The sequence below is a fragment of the Abramis brama genome (genome assembly GCF_963993115.1).
Source record: "Abramis brama genome assembly, chromosome: 9".
Lineage (NCBI taxonomy): Eukaryota > Metazoa > Chordata > Actinopteri > Cypriniformes > Leuciscidae > Abramis > Abramis brama.
Window position 1 is genome coordinate 27,242,090 of NC_139971.1, and position 20,937 is coordinate 27,263,026.

A 20,937-nucleotide genomic window follows, 5' to 3' on the forward strand; every position below is an offset into this window, starting at 1 on the left:
CATTTACTCTCTTCACAACAAATGTCAAATTGTGGAGATTGAAGAATCTTGATGCTATTCATGGAATTGTAAATCCTTATTTAACCCACCCAATTTCTGCCCTCCATATGACATGCAATGTGCTGTGCAGTTTAAAGCCCTGACTGCTGTCTGTCTGCTGACCTCATGACCTTAACCTCAAACAGCAGCCCGACACCCTGTCTCACAGCGTCTGCTCCTCAAATCTCTCAAAAATCATCAGACGGGACAACCGCAAGCCCTCTTCTCTTCTGGCTTTTTTTTTTTTTTTTTTTTTGGGTAAGTCCATATTGTAAATATATTTCTATTCTATGAATATATTTCTCTGTTCCTTCATGTGCAAGGCTACTTTCTACTCTGATTGCTTCTTTCATGTTATACTGTTTTCTGTCATCATTTATTTGCATTCATTAGAATAGGCCTTATGTCTGGCTTTAATAGATACAGCTATAAAACTAGGCTATAACCTGATTTTTTTTTTTTTAATAACCTTTAAAAGTGTCTCTACATTTTAATCACAGCAAGTTCTTTAGTTTTCTTTCTTTTATTTTTCTACCTCTATAAATGTACATGAGATGCACGTGCTGTGAACATGAACTTGACTGGAAATTGCCGGCCTAAAACCACGTTGCATTGATCGGACATGATCAGAAAGGTCAATGAATTACTGTGGCATTTTAATATCATATTCATATATGTGAGGTATATGAAGATGATGTTAAATAAGGCCTATATATTGCTCTATATTTTATTTTATATTTGATATCTTTATAAATGTCATTTCACGCGACATTTTAAGCAATTTAAATTGTCGGACTTTGCGGGTCAGTGTTAAAAAAAGAAAGAAAGAAAGACAGACAGAAAGAAAACTACGCATAAATTTGGATATTGTCCGTTCACGTGTGTTGTTGGTTGATATAGCCTATGATCGAATTATGCAACGTAAGTTGCCTATATCCTAAAAGAACAGCTTGAGAAAATGAGGAATTGTAATGACCAAACAACAGTCCTGATGCGGAAAATTATAGGCTGTTAACTGGATTCGAAAATTCTCTTCTTGCCTGTAAAATTTCATGTTATTTTAAATGTCCATACCGTTTAACCTCTGTACCACGTGCTGAAATATAACACAGCCACTTCTGAATTCAAATGCAGCGGATAATTACGATTCAAGGCATGTTATAATTTGATATCCGGCCTTTGATTCAGCAATTAACATTTTAACATTCAAATTGTATATAAAATCTTTAAATATTTATAAAAGTATTTAAGACGTGATGCTCTTCTGCTTTTAATAATAATAATAATAATAATATCGAATAATGACTGTTGAAATCATTAAGAATAGGCTAACTTTTGAAATGAGAATTAATTTAGCCTTAATGTCAATATTTTATAAACTTCAAAAGATTCGTTCTTAAAACACATTAAACCCTATTTTGTTTTAAAATTGTAATTCAAAATAAGCTATATTAATATAAAGTTACATTTATCCTTATAGCCAATTATTATAACTAATAGGCTACCCTTATATTATTATAGCCTAAATATACACAAAATATTTAGCATGATATCTCTGCTAAACACTAGCCTATTTCTTCATGCGTCAACAGACACATGGTATAGTCTTCACCCTAAGGTCTTCTTCACCCATATTCTCCCCATTAATAAAAACATTTTATGCTGTGAAAATCTAAGTGTTCGTCATTGTTATTTATTAAATGGTTTTTTATGTTGACGAATCAAAAAGCTGAGGATTAGCTATTTGATTCACCGACTTTGGATGCTTTTAACAATCGCAAATATCGTCTCAGATTTGTGTCTATTGCATCCTCGAAACATTCATTCGTTAAAGAAACAAATAAATTCGCTACAATGAAAGAAAGAAAAAAAGAAAATCTCAGAGGTGAATTTAACAACATTTGAAAATCTTTAAAACGGAGCCTTATAAAATCAAATCCATTAATGCTTCACATTAAGATCGTTCACGTGCCATTCGATTTAATCGCATACGTTTATAATGAAGTGTACAGTCTCTGATCTATAAGCATGTCAAACCCTCTTGTCGATGATTTCAAGTCCTGATATCTGGAGCAGACAGTATCAGAAGAGCTCGTGGTGCAGCAGCTGTTCCGCAGTTCAGACAAAAGGTCAAGTGCATGACCCCAGGACAAAAGCACAGAGCAGCCCGATGGGTTTATCTGCCCCTCACACACACACACACACACACACACACACACACACACACACACACACACACACACACACACACACACACACGCACACACGCAATATCACAAAATGCAATATCATATCTGCTCAAATTATTATTTAAAAGAAAACAATTTAACACTGTTAAACCCCATCTAGGGGAAAAAGTGCAACATGAAAGACAGTAAATTTGATAAATGCTACATTTATTGACATTTATTGATACATACATTAATTTGAGACTTCTGATTCAGGAGCTGACTGGGCCAAAATAACAAAATTGATAAAAGAATAGTGCAGCTCACCTTGGAGAGGAATACAATCTTTTTATTTTGGACTGACAATTCTAAATTAATTGCTCAGGTAGAAGCAATAGCTCAAGATCTGAAATCCAAATTTTATGTTGGTTCAACTCAATTATTTTGTTTTATGTAGATGCGCTTACATTTTAAGCATGGTTCGAATTACGTGGGAGCCAGTGGGAGCTGAGCTCCCATAGAGAGAGGATGAGCTCCCATGAAAGCAGTAAAATCATACACCTGTGGGGGTCTCTAAAAATCATCAGCACCATTATTTTAAATTACAAATAAAGCACTTTTTCCTTCAGACAAGATGCCAAACACATGGATCTCGCGGGATCTCGGATCGTCATCACACTACGGTACATCCTTATGCTTAAATCAAGTGATATAAGTGCCGCTGCGATCATTAGCGCGGATACTGTGTTTGTTTGTGGCTCGCGCACAGTCTTCACTCGGGCGCGCTTCAATCCGTTGTGGAGACTCTCTATTCGTTAAATTACAAAACAAAATGCACACAAACGTGTCTCTGCCTGATATAGAACCACTTATAAACATAATCGGATTTGATGAAAAAAAAAAAAAAAGAAAAAAAAAACTTAAATGAGTGCGGATTCGAACCTAGAACTTCTGGCGCGTTTGGGGAATGTTCTACCACTGAACCACTTAAGTACACGGTCGGAGCAATCTATTTACTCACGTGAAAATTCTTACAACTAACAGCATATATTAGACCTCATTAAGCGACAAATTAAACCAAATGTACTATTTAAATTGAATTGTGTTACCAACGCTTTTTAATTAAATTTGTATTATATTTACAATTTTTTATATTTTTATATTACATTATTAAGCTACCGCGCCTGCTCATAGGCTACTTTTTTTCTTCTTTTTTTAAAGAGACCCCCACAAAGATGAAATCATAATTCGAACCCTGATTTTAAGTTAACACAACTTGCATTTACTTAGTACATTCTATTGTGTTTGATATTAAGTAAATAATGTTGAGTGAACTCATATTTAAGTACATATAAAAAGCTTTCTTGTTAATTTTAAATCAAATTGATCCAAGTTGGATGTATATAATGTTGCATGTATATTTTAAGTAAATTCAACTATTTTTTTCTGTGTAGGCAAATATATTTGTATTTTTTTTAGAAAATAGATTTAGTCAACCCCAATAAATATGGCAAAATCAGATTACAGCTATATCCAAAACCGAAATTTGAGAGAGCAAATAAATCGACAAGGACTGTCACAGACTGGGAAGATTTATAATGGAATTAATTGAGGCCGGATAAGAATGCATTCTGAAAACGGTCTGTGTTATTGCAGCATTTTATTTTATGTATCTAAGATAAACTATATGTTGAGCTACAGTATAAGCTCACTGACAGAGTGAGGAATTACATGAGCTGCTGTTTTATATGAAAATGCTGATAAGAAATGAAAGCGAGCAAAATCTGTACACAGACTGCCATCTGCTGGACCGAAGAAGAAATACGTGACGGTGAAACAGGAGGTGCATCAATCAAATAAGGTCCATAAAAGTGAACTATTAAAAATGAGTAACTGCAAGTAAATCACATGAAAATGTGAATTTGAATGGCTTTTAATTGCTTTCGATATTTAATTCATTTAATGGTTCAATATGATCTGCATTATCTATAAGAAATGCAAATATCAAAATGCATTAAAAGGATAGTTCACCCAAAAATGAAAATTGTCATCAATTGTCTCTTCTGTTTCAAACCTGTATAAGTTTCTTTCTTCTGTTAAACACAAAAGAAGATATATTTTGAAGAATATTGTTAATAAAACAGTTGACGGTATCAATTGACTTCCAAAACAATACTATGGAAGTCAATGGCTAACTCTCTGGTTACCAACATTCTTCAAAATATCTTCTTTTGTGTTCAGATTTGGAAGTAAATGTGACTTGAGAACTCTAGCCAAAGTTTATGTCTTAAAGGTGCTTTTTTTTTTTTTAAACACCAAACTATAAAACGTATCTCTGCAACAAGCCAAGGCCTTGTACTCAACACACAACTGAGTCAAACTGACTACAGCCAATTGGAAGCACTCTCAGCCTGTCAATCATTGTGCACATTGGCTGACATGTGTTTGGAAGGCGGGGCTTTTGAGAGAGAGGGCGGGTCATGGAGGTTAGTAAAATAGTGAAGCTAGCAAAAAAGACTGAATAAACACCTTTACATGTAGGCTATGTGTAGATGCTTTACTCGAGACTATTTTAGAAACCCATATTAACAGAAAACTAGAGTTTATGGTATAATCTTAGATATATGATGTGCTTTTTCCATTTCAGAATGACATGTTTGCAAAATAGAGATCAATAGGCCTATAGGCTATGCATTTATTTATTTTATTAGGAAAATTAAAATACCAGAAAATACCATATACCTACATAAAAATAAGTGGGCTTCTTCCATTTTATAAATGACATTTATAAAATTCACATTCACATTCAAGTCTATTATATTAGAAAATGCTGTGTTAAATGATCACTATATCTACCCATGGTTTCTATTAAAGCATTGTTTTATTTTTGATCTATTGCTTGGACATATTCATAACATCATTGTGTTAAGACATTGTAGGATACAGACTAAAAAATTACATATTCTTCTAACCAGCTTAGTTAATAAAGTTATAAGTAAAGTTTGCAAAATGGCATGTTTCATTATATGGACTAAATGCAATATTTGGTTGGTAAGGCCAGAGGTGGACAAAGTACACAACTTCCTTACTTGAGTGAAAGTACAGATACTACTGGTCAAATATTACTCTGTAACAAGTAAAAGTTGTAAAGACCGATTTTTACTTAATTAAAAGTACAGAAGTACTTGTTTTTAAAAGTACTTAAGTATCAAAAGTAAATGTCAATGCATTGTTTTATTATTGTTGCATTGTTGTGTGTAATACTTACAGTACCTTATGCCTCTGAATCTATGCCTGCCTACCCTCAATATCAATATCAATATCAATATCAATATCACATTTATTTCTAGAACACAGTTCCAGTAGTGGGACTGAATGTGAGATTGAATGTGAGATTGAATAAGTCATTCAATAACGTGAAGATAATGGTTTCGGACACCCAAATGGCTGTTCCCTCAAACAATGCCCTATTTAATTTATTTTTATTTTTTGGGGCTTTTAGTATGAATATGTTAGCCTTACTGTTATCTATAAGCTAGTGTGCTCCAACACAATGACAAATTTTTAATTTAGAAGATCAAACCCAACATTGAAAATGAAAATCAGGTTGATGTCAGAATCCAACATCAGATTGTCAAACCAACGTCGGGTTCAGACGTCAAACCGACTTTCATTTCCAACCAAAATGCAACCCCTGACTGTTACTACTTTCTACTCCTTGACAGAAATCTAGTGGAGTAAAACGTATAATATTTTTCTTTCAGATGTAGTGAAGTTAAAGTAAAAAGTTTCCAGAAATAATAATACTCAAGTAAAGTACAGATACTCAAAAAGTGTAGGCTACTTAAGTACAGTACTCAAGAAAATGTACTTTGTCACTGTCCACCTCTGAGTAAGGCTGGTTTCCTGAAGAAGAAAAAAAGAAGGCTGAACAGCGTACAGAATGTGGCTGTAGGAGAGAGAGAGAGAGAGAGAGAGAGAGAGAGAGAGAGTATTGACCTCCTGGTAATTCTGGATGGATGGATGACGGATGACTAGTAGGTAATAAATTATGTTACGATTATTGCTGTCCACTAGTTATTTATATCTAAGCCCTTCAGGATTGACGTCATTAATCTTTGCCCGTTGGTCCATCACAAACCTTGGGAACACTATAAAAGCATTTCAGTCCAGACACCACTAGGTGGCAGTAAAAGCATCACTTGTTTGATGATCGACGTTTTAGAACAAAAAAATACTGTGACGTATAGCAGGCAATTCTATTTCGTTTTAACGGTCATCAACATCATAAATTTAGCAAAGTTTTTTATATTTTAATTAAAAAATATATATAAAAAAGATGTATGTACATTTATCACACTATACTTTAATATTATATTACCTTTTTATATTAGGCCTACTTCTGCTTCAGAGAAACCTGGAAATGTAAAAGGGTCCATCAAATAAGAATTGATCTTCTGACTCTTTGTACAGATAATCATGTTCAGTTGAAGCTTGTGAAGCTCTCTGGGTCATTTTCAAACACGATCATCGGGTTTTGTGCTCCAGTGCTGCTGCCATTAAAGCAAAAGGAGATAGACCACATACTAAGACATCCATTCATGTTATGCCATTTTGAGTACTGACTCTCATTATCCAAGTCCTCCTGGGTTACATAAGCCTCTTAATGCAGAGGAAGACTGGCTCTGACTAAGACAAGTGCCTCATTATTTTATGCATAGAGTATTTCATTATCATAATCATTGATGGCAGCAGCCCAAGTGACAGCAATCCTTAGGCCTTCTACAGTTGTATTAGCAATAGGAATGATAAGAATTTGAAATCTTTAACCATGAACTAAAATCTCATGTTTTTTGGGGCATTCTGCAGGCTATGTTTTTAAGACTGCTGATAGGACTAACTAGAACATCTCTGCAGTGTCTTCCTCTCTATTGACTCTAATAAAACATCCTCAACTCCTCATCTCTGTTTCATTTGCTCTTTTAGCTGGACCAAAGACCCTTACAAACCACTCATTAATGCAAATGTTCTTTTATAGTGTCTTATTTAAAATGTATGACATGTTGATGTAGGAGAAAAGTTTGTCTTATTTAAACTTACATGATAGGAGCTTGTAACTAATGGATATGTTGTTTTAATTTGCTTTAGAAAACAAGTTTGTCATCATATGTTTCTGGACATTCCTGGACTCTGAAATCAACATTGACGTGATTGGTTACAAGGTAGTTTGTGACGCCAGAAACGCCAGCGATTTCAAACCGCGTTTTTGAGACTGTCTTTAGATCACTGCAGTTTTAAAGACAAAATACTCAAGCAATGGTGTTGACTTATGAATTTGCACATGGTTTGTCTTAAAGCACATTAAAAACAACACATAGACGTGCAACAAAACAACATTAAAAAAAGGGATTTTCACCACAGGGGGACTTACATTTACATTACATTTAAATGTATTCATTTAGCAGACGCTTTTATCCAAAGCGACTTACAAATGAGAAGAATAGAAGCCGTTAAACTAACAATAGGACAACAATATGCAAGTGCTATGACCCTTCTCAGTTTAATCAAACGCAGTACGTGTCCTTTTTTAAAAATTTATCTTTATGAAGATAATAGATATAGAATAGAAGATAAAGTGTTAGTATTAATGGATCAAGTGTTGCCGAAAAAGATGCATCTTCAGCCGTTTCTTGAAAATGACCACCGACTCAGCAGCTCTGGTTGAGTTAGGCAGATCATTCCACCAGCATGGAACATACCAGAAAAAGGACAGAGAAAGAGATTTTGTGCCTCAAGACGGCATTCACTTGCAGAGCGCAAGTTTCTGGATGGCACGTAAGTCTGAAGTAATGAGTTTAGGTAGGAGGGAGCAGAGCCAGTGGTTGCTCTGTAGGCAAAAGTCAGTGACTTGAATTTGATGCGAGCGGAAACTAGCAACCAGTGCAATTTTGTGAGGAGAGGAGTGACGTGTGCTCTCTTCGGCTCGTTAAAGACCACTCTAGCTGCAGCATTTTGGATCAGTTGCAGAGGTTTGACAGTGCAAGCTGGAAGACCTGCTAGGAGAGCATTACAATAGTCCAGTCTGGATAGAACAAGCGCTTGGACAAGGAGTTGTGTGGCCTGCTCGGATAGGAAGGGCCTGATCCTCTTAATGTTGAATAAGGCAAATCTGCAGGACCGGGCAGTTCTAGCCATGTGGTCTGTAAAGTTCAACTGATCATCAATCACAACTCCAAGGTTCCTGGCCGAGCTTGATGGAGTCATAGATGACAAACCTAGCTGAATGGAGAAGTTGTGGTGTAGCGCTGGGTTGGTCGGCTCATCAGGCTGGAATGAGAGGTAGAGTTATGTGTCATCAGCGTAGCAGTGATAGGAAAAAACATGTTTCTGAATCACAGATCCTAGTGATGTCATGTAGATGGAGAAGAGAAGTGGTCCAAGCACTGAGCCCTGAGGCACCCAAGTAGCTAGATGTAGGGTCTTGGACACCACACCCCTCCAAGACACCCTGAAGGACCGACCTGAGAGGTAAGACTTGAACCATTGAATTGCGGTTCCCGAGATGCCCTTTAAAATTGAAAGGAGGCAGCAGACAGATCCAGCAGGATGAGAACTGAGGATTTGGAAGCTGCTCTTGCCAGTCTCAGAGCTTTAATTACAGATAGCAGGGCAGTCTCAGTTGAGTGTCCGCTTTTGAAACCAGACGAGGTTGTTCTGATTTATGAGTAGCCGCAGTGGATACTCCTTTGAGGTCGAATGAAGCAAGCAGAGTGTGGAAATCAGCAGCCTGAGGTTTTTCTAGGAGGATGTTGAAGTCTCCAAGAACTACGAGAGGAGTACCATCCTCAGGGAAGGATGAGAGTAGCACATCAAGCTCCTCCAAGAAACTGCCAAGTTGACCTGGTGGACAATAGACAACTACAAAATGGATTTAAATAGCCTAGTGATGGTAATTGAATGCGATTCAAATGAGCTGGTGTCACACAGAGGAGGTAAAGGATCACATTTCCAATCGTTTGAGATGAGAAGACCAGTACTTCCACCCCTTCCGGTCAGGCGAGGGGTGTGTGAGAAAGTGAAGTTAGTGGAGAGGGCAGCAGGTGTGGCAGTGTCCTCTGGTTTGATCCAGGTCTCAGTCAGGGCCAATAGGCTGAGACCTGAATGACTAGAAATAGATGTAATGAAATCAGCTTTGTTTAGAGCGGACCGGCAATTCCAGAGACAGATGGGAAAAGAGAATAAAGTGCTAGAAGACTTGAACATTAATTAACATTAACTAACAAAATACTTATAATTTATTAAACGTAGTTTCAACATTCAACAAAAATCAAAACTTGCATGTTAATATTATGGACCTGAACTAACACTGAACAATTGTATTTGGGACCTTTCTGTTAAGTTTTACAAAAAAAAACAAAAAAAACGTGATTATAAATTTGAAATGTGTGTAACTTGAATAAGCTGAGTAGCTGAATAACTGAATCAATATTCAATATACTGAATGAAACAAAACTGGAGACAAAACAGAATGGTAAGAAAATCTACAGCATTTTATTAAACTGATAATTCATCATCTGTACAGAATTAGGGAAACCAACAATAAAAAATATGATTTGTTGCATTAATGTTACAAGGCAAGATGAAGAAACTGAGAAACTATCACAGCCATAACCTTTTAAAATGTTTAGTCAATGTGCAGTTAATATGAAACAAGAAAAACTACCGTCCAGTAGATGTTGGAGCCACTTAAGAGTCTTGCAGAGGAGCATTTCAAAGTAGGATCATCTTTGGCTCTGCATCATGACTTTTGGGAAATTATGACGGGCAATGTCACTTTTCAGAGTAATGGAATCAGGTTTTGCTCTTGCTTGTGGCTTCAAAAGATGCTTTCAAAATGGGACTCGTCAAAACACCCCCCCCTCTCCCTCCCTCTCCCTTGCTTCATATGGTCTTTCAACATATGGACTCCTAAATTTTGTCATAAAAATTTACAATCTATGGCAACGTGATTTGAGCACAATGCAAAAAACAAAGAAAAAAACAAGTTCTAGCAAAAAAAAAGTTGCTACAAAAAAGTTGGAATAGTTGGAAAGACTTGATATTCCATGCACATACTCCAAAACCATTTAAGGATCACTTGATTTCCAAACTAGTATAAATCGAACCGAGTTCAAATCTAAAACAACATGGGCACTTTGAGTTTTAAATGAAAAGAGTGATTAATGACCCATCACAGTCGGCTTTTTTTAACACTCCAATAACATCCAATGTGTTAAGTTATCTCATCCAGTTATATGTAAAATAGTAAAATACCCCCCCCCCCCCCCCCCCACCAAAAATAATCTAAACAATACACATCATAATCAAAAAAAAAAAAAGAACAAAAAAGAATTAGGAGAAATATATTTGGAATAACATAACTTTTAACATTTTCTTATCTACAATATATAGTCAAATGTGACCATATGATCAGTAGAATGTTACAGTCCAAATTTCAATCACCAGAAATCTCAGACAATGTCATTTGCACATTAGATCTATTATTTACAGAAGAACATTGAGATCATCAATGCTAGAGGTAAGCAGTACGCCTGTGGCCTCCCGAGCTCCAAAAAAAAGAAGAAAAAAGCAATGAAATGTACAAATCTGTTACCAGATTTTGGACTCTGGGATTTTTAAATCTGTTAAAGGGTTAGTCCACCCAAACATTTTAATTCTGTCATCATCATCACAAATTGGGAACCACAACTGTAGAGTTACCAACATTCTTCAATATATATATATTTGTGTTCCGCAGAAGAAAAACATACAGGTTTAGAACCACATCAGGGTGAGTAAATGATAAATTTTCAATTTTGGCTGAACTATCCCTTTAATACAAGGATAGTGGACAAATTGATTTTATAGAGCTTTGCACACTCTTTGAGAGACACAATATACAAATGCACAATATATTTTCTATGGTGGTACAGCTCCTGTCAAGAAAATAAAATAAAAAGGTGAATCTCACGAAACCTCTCAAAATAATAGTGCAAAAACATGTTTTATTTTATCTTATAATTTGGGGTGAAATTTTGATTTGTCTAGGTCACTTTTCACCACAAATTCCTATATATATATATATATATATATATATATATATATATATATATATCAATGCGGCATTTATTTAATAAAAAATACAGAAGAAAAAAAACCAGTAATATTGTGAAATATTATTACAATTTAAAATAATGGTTTTCAATTTTAATACTGTTATTATAAATTTCAGAAATCATTCTAATATACCGATTTACCAAGTGTTGGAAACAGAAGTGCTGCTTACTATTTTTTTCATTAACCTGTGATACTTTTTTTCAGGATTCATTGATGAGAACAGTATAAAAAAATCATCAAAAGCTTTGGGGTCAGTAATTTATTTTTTATACTTTTAATACTTTTATTAGGCAAGAATGTGTTAAATTGATAAAAAGTGACAGTAAAGATTTATATTGTTAGAAAAGATTTTTATTTTGAATAAATGCTGTTCTTTTAAACTTTTTATTCATCAATGAATCCTGAAAAAAGTATCACAGGTTCCAAAAAAATATTAAGCAGCACAACTGTTTCCAACATTAATAATAAATCAGCATATAAGAATGATTTCTGAAGGATCATGTGACACAAGACTGGAGTAATGATGCTGAAAATTCAGCTTTACATCACAGGAATAAATTATATTTTAAAGTATATTAAAATAGAATACCATTATTTTAAACTGTAATAATATTACAATTTTTTTCCTGTATTTTTGATCAAATAAATGCAGCCTTAATGAGCATAAGAGACTTCTTTCAAAAACATCCAAACTTTTGACTGGCACTATTTTGCTCATATGCGAGAGGATGCAGAATGAGTTATGGGGGAAAAGCATGCACGGATCTTTTAGAAAACCCTTATGTCTTCAGCAAATGTTATGCATATAATCATCACAGTTATAATCAGAGTAACTAACAAATAGACAAAGACAAGTATGCAATTCCTTTTCATCCTAGAGATGTTTGTGGGTACAGCTTTGAAAAAATACAGAGCCACCATCAATGGGGACTAATGGACGTTTCCTTTCACTGGTATGACAGAGAAAGAGAAAAGGCAACATTAGAACATATTTATCTCTATGCACACACACGCACACTCACATATATGAAACCAAGATCAGCACATTTGTTGTAAACAATAAATAAGGCTTAAGCCAAACACAACAAAACATTAAAAAAAAGTGCAATTGTCCTGTGAACATTCAAAGTACCTCTGAAACAGGGTATATAGTCGCGATCAACCTTACAACGTTGGTCCGAAGGAAACTTGGCCCTGGACAATAAAAAGATCTTTAACATGAAACCACCTCTAAAGGTCTACTCCAATTTCATTCTCTTCATATATTTATCACTTAATGTCTGCAATTGCGCAAAACGGACACTAAAAACACAAAACTGTCACATTTTGTTCAAAGAAAACTAAACATTTTATGACATTGTGACTCTTTTCTTTTGCTGTATTTGTTGTACTACCTTTACATATAGAAATAAACCAATTTGTATTACAGTGACTTTTTTTTTAAAACCATAAAACGGTAAAAATGAGCAATGAGAAACACCATTGAGGATAGTGGGAATGACAAAACCTCAAAAGTAAAATTCCCATTACATCGAGCAAATACACCATTACCCATTACATGAGCAAAATAGTGAAATTGTTAAGAAAATAATGTCACAATGTACAAAATTTGAATTGGTGGGGCTGGTGTTCACTAGGTGTATTCAAATGTCATAATCTTTGCAAGTTTATATTTAATGTAGAATAAAACGTCTTTACCTGATAAAGACCACTGTTTCACATGTCACCAATCATTGCAGTTCATCACATTGGACTAGAAAAACCATTGTACCAGTGTCAAAACATTCAGGAGACATCCAAAAATCAATCCCAGACATCCAAAAATCAAGTGGACTAAGATTAAAAAAAAAAGAAAAAAACTGTAGGGATGATAATAAAAAAAACAAAAAAAACAATATAAAGATGGCTTCTGAACTTTTTAATGTAAGCTGCTGATTAAAGCCCATCCGTGACCGCACATTCTCAAAAACTGGAAAAGATACAACAACAAAAATACTGCATTGACACATGAACATTTTACAGTCAAGAAGTAAGGCTGCCACTCTCAAAACCATAAATAATCAAGGCATAATGTCCCAAAACGATCTTGATCCTGTCCGAGAAGCATTTCAAAAGTTTATCGTTTGGATTCATGGGCTAGAGAGGGTTCCTAACATCACACCAGCCCACAGAAGGTCCGCTGACAGCTCCTAAAGTCTTCGCAGGTGTAAGTACAAAGAACAGCGAGGGCAGGAAATGAGGTGTGCAACGGGAAGGGGCGGATGGGCGGCATCCTCGCTCTACCTGTCTTTCAGCTCTCTGGTCACACGTTTGGTGATGCGGCCACACAGCAGCCCCACGAGGAAGAGGATGGACACAGCCAGGGCAATCACGAACAGGATGTAGTTCTTCGAAGGTGACGTCATGACTTGCACAGCGAGGTCCGAGAAACCTTCAGCTGGTGCCACCTGGGAAATCACAAACTAGAACTCATAATGAGGAAGTGACTTTGTCCCCAGAATTCAGCTAAACCTGACATAACATCCTTTAGGCGACATTATCAAAGTGAAGAGTTGTTAATAAAAAAACATTAATAATAATAATATTGCTGATATATAATATAAATGTCCATATTAATTTATTTTTTAATTATTAAATTAATAATAATAATTGATCTTAATATAATGGTTTAAAATTATTATTAATAATAATTATAATGTATATATTTTTAATAATAATAATAAGATTTATTTATAAGATTTATAATGTATAATAATTTAAGATTTTTTTTTTTATAAAAAAATATTTAGTTGTCTATCTAGACAGCTAGTTAACCCTTTGACGCATACTGTCTTTGAAGCTTATGTCTTTTAGAAAGTATGTGTTTGTGTTTCTGAGTGTTTCTGTTGCAGGAGAAGGTGTGGCCTGCACTCAAGCCAGCAGAGATCCTGATTGGTCTAATTCTGGTTCCATTGAAAAGGACCACCCCAAACACTCTATGGAGGCCGAATGTGTGCCATTTGTTTTGCGCTGACTTGATTTCCTCTGTGGTTATGTGCCTTTTGTGAAACTTGCTTTTGTTCATTTGATTTATAACTCTTAGGTTGTTTTGAATTACTTTGGCCTTCAGTTAAATTGTGTAAATATTATTTGTAAATACTCAATTTCGGGGAAGTAGGGAGTGTGATGCCATTTATTTTGCATAGGTTTATTCTATGTTTTTGGTTAAGGAGTTAGGGAAGTTGCGTTGTATTTTTCTTTTAATGTTTATTTTTTGTTTATTATTTTGGCCTTGTCCACTCCTGAATTTAACCCCTTTGATTCTGTTTTCATTATATTTTTGTTAAAGGATCATTCCGGTATTTAGCACTTTGAGTCTCTTTTTGTTCGTGCATGCCCGTAGCCAGCCACTCTGAAGCGGTCAAAGGCGATTCTAAACGAGTCAAAAAGTCGAGACAGGACCCATCGTCAAAATTTCTGTGTCCACCACTCTAGTTCATCCAAAACAAACCAGAAAAGAGACTCAAAGTGCTAAATACCGGAATTATCCTTTAATAAATTGGTATTTGTTTGAACATTATCTTTGTGAGTGAGCGCACATTCATTTATGTTGCAGCTGGCCCTAGACGGTCGTAACAGTACAATCACACCGCTGTGATTAGAACGTTCAGTGAATCATGTGATCAACTGCTAAGTTCAAATGTGCTTTCGCGCTTTGGCTGGAACAGATCCAGACGTGTTCAACACCTGTCATATATTAAAACCATTTAGTGTTTTCAACCACATAATCTTTATTTTATGTTTCAGACATTTAAATACACATAAGTAATAGCAAAAAATATATAAAAGTTTGTTAAATACACACTGATGTCTATGGAAGCAGCAATAATAATCCCTTCAATTGTAATTTGACGATGTGCTTAATTCATATCAGATTGTATCGGTAACTATATAGTTTACTATAACTATATAGATTCTTCTCCCACTTCACCTGTCACTTACTTTCATGTATTTCGGGAGAAGTAGGTGAATTTACATGATGTAAAACTGCGGCGCAAACTAACATGGCGGTGTCATGACGGATCGGGTCCTCCCTCGAAACCGGGTCTTCATCAACTATCACTTAATACTAAGTACATACAAATGATATTAATTTAAAATATGTATAGCTTTCTATAAAGTGCATAATAAAACAAAGTGGACGTATCTTTCAGTTGATAAACTGTTAGTTAATTAATAAATAATAATAGCCTATTAAGTGAATAAATGAACATCATTACATTCCTTTTATAACAAAAATATTTCGACATTTAAAAATTAATTTAACACGTAATTACATTAAAGATGATTGTGAATACATGTAGGGTAAGTGCAAATGCGTGTATAAACTAAGCTATCAGGCTAATCGGGTATCTGTATGTTATGCTAGTACATAAGCTAACTAATACAGACATTTATAACGTAGTTCAAACAGCATTTTTCATAACATGATTTTGTAGGAATTGTAAACAGGCACTAAAGAGAGTGCCTATTAAAAGTATGTATTTTGAGCCAATGGAATAGTGTGGGGTCCTAACCCCCATTGTGCGTAATAGATCAACTAACATGATCATTATCAAGGTTTTTAAAAGACAAAACACATTTACTTACACATATTTGAGAATCGGAATATCAGATAGTTCATGATATAGTTACCAAGATTGTGAATATTTTAAATAAAAAAGGAAAAATTAAATAAAAGCGATACATCTGTCATACATCCCTGCTGTGGCTGCGGTGTGTCACGTGACAAGCATGACGCGTCGGCATAGAAATAATATCTGACGCATTCTAAAATTATGTTCGTCTTAAAAAACTCCCGCTGGGGGCTCAGCCAGAATATTTGAAACTTGTGTGCAAAAGGGTTAAATGTGTTTGTGTACTGACCTTCGCTGCATAGCCCCACATGTCTATGCGGTCCTGTAATCTTCTCTTGCATTCAGGCTGTAGACGCACCTGCTTGTCCTGCAGAGCTTCCATCAAACAGGACATTTCTGGGAAAGGATTACAAACACAGGGAGTCAGGAGCTCCAAATTGCAGAGTTAAGAAGAAGAAGAAAAAACAACACACCATAATAACACCATCTGTCAAGTTCCATATATTTTTCCTCTCTATCTACCAACACAGAAATAAGGTCTCTAAATTAGACCCTCAACAGTTATCTTACTAGGCATCATGAATTAAACAACATGAAATTGTTTTTATAATGCATTCAACTGTGAAACAGAATATTCAGTGTGAAATTATGGATTTGGGGTTTAATATGCAACTATGTGGAGCAAGATATTTAAAGGTAGGCTAGGCAATTTCGGACAGGCTAGCAATAGCAAGCTAGCTTTGAAAGCATAAGATCCCACCCTCCCTTCAGAGCGTCTCCAAGGCAAGCCTCCTTCAAAACACATGATCACAACTCACACAGCAGCGTCTGTTAAGCGTCACAAGACATTTTTTGGTCCTGTGACTTCCACAGAAGATATATGTACATGTTTAGATATTAAGAACAATTCTGTTATTGATTGCTATTCAGGGTGAGAAAAGAGTTTCAACCAGTATAACAAAAAGTGTTTATGAAACAAATTGCCTACCCTACCTTTAATAAGAAAGAAATATGTCTCATAGCATCTTTAAAGGTATGACTGTATAGTGTGAATTTACAATATATATATATATATATATATATATATATATATATATATACACACACACACACACACACAATACAGTGAATACTCACGCCTGCCCCTTCCAGGGTTGATGGCTGCACAGTGGTGTTTCAAATCCAGAGCACAGGCTGTGTGCAAGACAGGATCCACAAATATGTCTGCTTTGCTTTCTTTGAGCATGTTCAACACCTCCTACACATGAAAAAGAGGATGAAATGAGTGAAATGCAGACACTAAACCTGTATGTAACTATTACAGCTGTGTGTGAGCGGACAGTTGCTCATTTCACATGTGAAGCACAAAACAGCAGTAAAAAAAGACTTCATTCTAAGACATCAGAGGAGAAAAAAAAAGGTTGAGAGAAAAAAAGGTGTGTGTGAGTGTGTGTGTGTGTGGGGGGGGGGGATTACACTACTGTACAAAAAGTTTGGGGTCAGTAAAATCTTTAAATGTTAAATTGAAAGGCTGCATTTATTTGATCAAAAATACAGTAAAACAGTAATACTGTGAAACATTATTACAATTTAAAATAACTGTTTTGTATTTAAATAGATATTAAAATATAATCCATTCTTGTGATGCAAAGTTGAATTTTCAGCATCATTTCTCCAGTCTTCAGTGTCACATGATCCTTCAGAAAGCATTCTAAAATGCTGATTTGCTGCTCAAGAAACATTTATGATTACTAACAATGAAAACAGTTGTGCTGCTTCATATTTTTGTGGGATTCTTTGAGTAATAGAAAGTAAAAAAAAAAAATGCAATTATAGTTAATTAACTGCAATTATTTGAAATAGAAATCTTTTATAACATTATAAATGTCTTTACTGTCACTTTTGATTAATTTAATGTCTTTACTTTCTTTAAAAGAATCAATTTCTTTAAAAATATACATATATATACAATCTACATCTACTGTATGTATATATATTTGAACCGAAGTGTACATATTTCAGCATATTGAATATGACCAATGCAAGCAAAAATCTAAACATAAAACAACCACCTATTTGTCTAGTGTGGGAATCTCTGCTCATAAAACCCCCCCACAGATGTTGGTTTAAAGACACTGATGGTGTTTCCATAGCAACTGATGCAGAGGAAACCAGTGTGTAGCAGATGAAGCATGTTTGAGGATGTGTTCTATACCGTCTTGCACTCCTCTTGTTTAATTTTCAGTAGGTTGTTCTTCAGACACTCCTCCACTTGACCCGTCTGTTCCTGCGCGGCAGCTTCCTCTGCACACAGCCGCATGATCTTACACACACACACACACACACACACACACACACACACACACACACACACACACACACACACACACATTATGAAGTGACTAAAGGTATAAAATCTCAATTTTCTTTACTGACTAATCAAGAGACCCATTTCTGCTTGTTTGCTCCATGAGAGCATATAGCTTATGGAGACCAGCCTGCAGGAGGAGGGTGTTCCTGTCCCATTGCATTACAAACACTCTCTGCAGCATAGCAGATCAAATAGTCCTAATACAATAACAGTTTTCAAAACCTTTAATAAAACCAATTAAGCCTTGGTTAGCACAAAATCTCATGACATAACATAGGACAGCAGTTTGGATTCGGACTGTCATTACCAGATACAATACTAATAGGTTCCTGTCATTCTACACTGTCCAGACAGAATTAAAATAAAACTTAAAGGTCTGATTTCATAGACAGGGCTTAGATTAAGCCAGGATTAGGCCTTAGTTCAGTTAGGACATTAAGCTCATAAAGAGATCATAAAACGAATCCATGTGAATTGAGTGGTTTAGTCCAAATTTTCTGAAGAGACTTGATTGCTTTATATGATGAACAGATTAAATTTATATGATAAACAGATTAAATGTACTCACAGTAGGGTGAGTAAATGATGACATAATTTTTTATTTTTGGGTGAACTAACCTTTTAAGCTTAATAAAAATGAAATTTAAATTAAATGAGCAACTGATGAATAAATTAAAACTATTAAACTTTTTCTGCAATATTACATCTATCGCCTGTAAATAATTGAATTTAGACTAGAGTTTGTGTAAGACCATGAAAACAGAGGGAGGAAATAGAGATAGATTTCTTTGACCTTTAAAAAAGTTTGGGGACAGTCAGTTTTTTTTAATACATTTTTAAAATTACTGTTTTTATTCAGCAAGAACACATTTCATTGACTTGATCAAAAGTGACAGTAAAGTACATTGTAACAAAAAATTATATTTCAAATATGCAAAAATATTGTATGATGATTTCCAAAAAAATATTAAACAGCACATTTGTTATAATAATAAGAAAGACTAACGCTGTTGAAAATTCAGCTTTGCATCACAGGAATAAATTACAGTTTAAAATAGTTATTTTGATATTTTAAATTGTAATAATATTTCACAATATTACTGCATTTACTGTATTTTTGATCAAATAAATGTAGCCTCGGCAAACATGAGAGACTTTTTTTTTTTTTTTTTTACTGACCCTAAAATTTTGAATGGTAGTGTATATTGACGAAAAGAGCTAGTGCTAAATATGACAACTGATATGACTATTTTGAGTTGGAAATCTAGTTCCTTTCCTGTGACATTACAGATGAATTGCTCCCATTCCCTCAAAACCAGAACTGAAATAGTGCTGTAGATTAGTTATTCATGAGGCAGTTTTCTCTTCACTTCTATTGGTTTTTTCCAACATCGCTATGAAGATCTTTTAGAGCGACTCTCAGACGGCCACTCACTCTCTCTGTATAGCTCAAAGTGAGTGTCCTGACATGTTTAAACAGACTGTTAGATCTCATAAAGATGCTGTGTGTTGAAGGCCATCGGCTTTGTTCCAAACATTAGCAAAATCCTCGCAAAAGACAGCATTTTATGCATCATTTAAAAAGTAGGCAGTAAATGATGCTGATTTATATCCACAGTTTGGTCAAATTTCAAGTTCAAAGTTCAGATTGTATGTGTCTTTAGCAGACAATGCAATCCCAAAATGCAGAGCCAATGTTTCCACTCACCTCATTATTGCAGTGAGCCTGGAGCTGAGGATCGAGCCGGTAGTCGAGCGCTGACTCCTGAAGAATCACTCTGATCTGATCCTCACACTCTCCAGACAACCGCTGACAAAAAATGTCAATTTATTAACCAATTTAAAACGGTTAAAGTCACCATGAAATCAAAATGGAAAATTCTTGTTATGGAATATTGCAGTGTTTATTAAGAATGATTTATGAGTGCACATCATTATTTCTTTTGTTCATTTGCCCTCATAACTATTGTTATTTTTAAAAATATATATTTCTATATAATTGTAACTTTTCTTTCCAGATTGAGTAATTTTAGCCCATTTAGGCAGCATTTCTTTTTAATTAATTTACTTAAGTTTAAGTTTTTCATCTAATATTTATATTTATTTCAGATTTATTTAAATCACTAAAAGTGATTTTTAATAGTTTTAATTGACAATAATTAATTAAATAAGCAGGATAATGTACAGTCAATTTGGTCATTATCAGAAAATAAATCCTTCAGTAATAATACAAGACTATACTTTTGCTATAATAAAAAGCTGACTGTACCTTATTTATTTGCCGCTAATTTTCAGTGACACGCATACCTGGTCTGCATACTTGAGTTTGAGGCAGGATATGACTTGACCCTCCAGTTCGTTGGCATCAGTGGCTTTGTTGAGAATGTTCTGACAGAACTTGGGAATGTCTGCCTTACAAGCCTTCCTCAACACTGGGTTCAATCTGTAGTCTGAATACATCAAGACAACAACAAAATTAGAAATCTAGTATTACACAAGTTGAAATAATTCTATGGAAGCTTGTTTCTGCCACTGAATAAAAAATAAAAAGGGAAAAAATTAACTTTTTTCATCAAAGTTGCATGAT

At 34.7% G+C, this 20,937-nt stretch overlaps 1 protein-coding gene across 3 annotated transcripts in view; it reads right to left on the bottom strand.

Annotated features, from left to right (window-relative positions):
- Positions 1-13,507: 13,507 nt before the first annotated feature.
- The window catches only part of glg1b (golgi glycoprotein 1b), a 49,291-nt gene continuing 41,861 nt past the window's right edge, over positions 13,508-20,937 (bottom strand). For all 3 annotated transcript variants that reach the window (XM_084123570.1, XM_084123572.1, XM_084123571.1), the window contains 6 exons: positions 20,658-20,800; positions 20,059-20,160; positions 18,195-18,302; positions 17,117-17,237; positions 16,269-16,375; positions 13,508-13,810 (listed from right to left, as the gene is read on the bottom strand). In XM_084123570.1, coding sequence (XP_083979696.1) covers positions 13,643-13,810; positions 16,269-16,375; positions 17,117-17,237; positions 18,195-18,302; positions 20,059-20,160; positions 20,658-20,800 — 749 coding nt within the window. In that variant the 3' untranslated portion in view covers positions 13,508-13,642. The remainder of the gene's footprint in view (positions 13,811-16,268; positions 16,376-17,116; positions 17,238-18,194; positions 18,303-20,058; positions 20,161-20,657; positions 20,801-20,937) is intronic.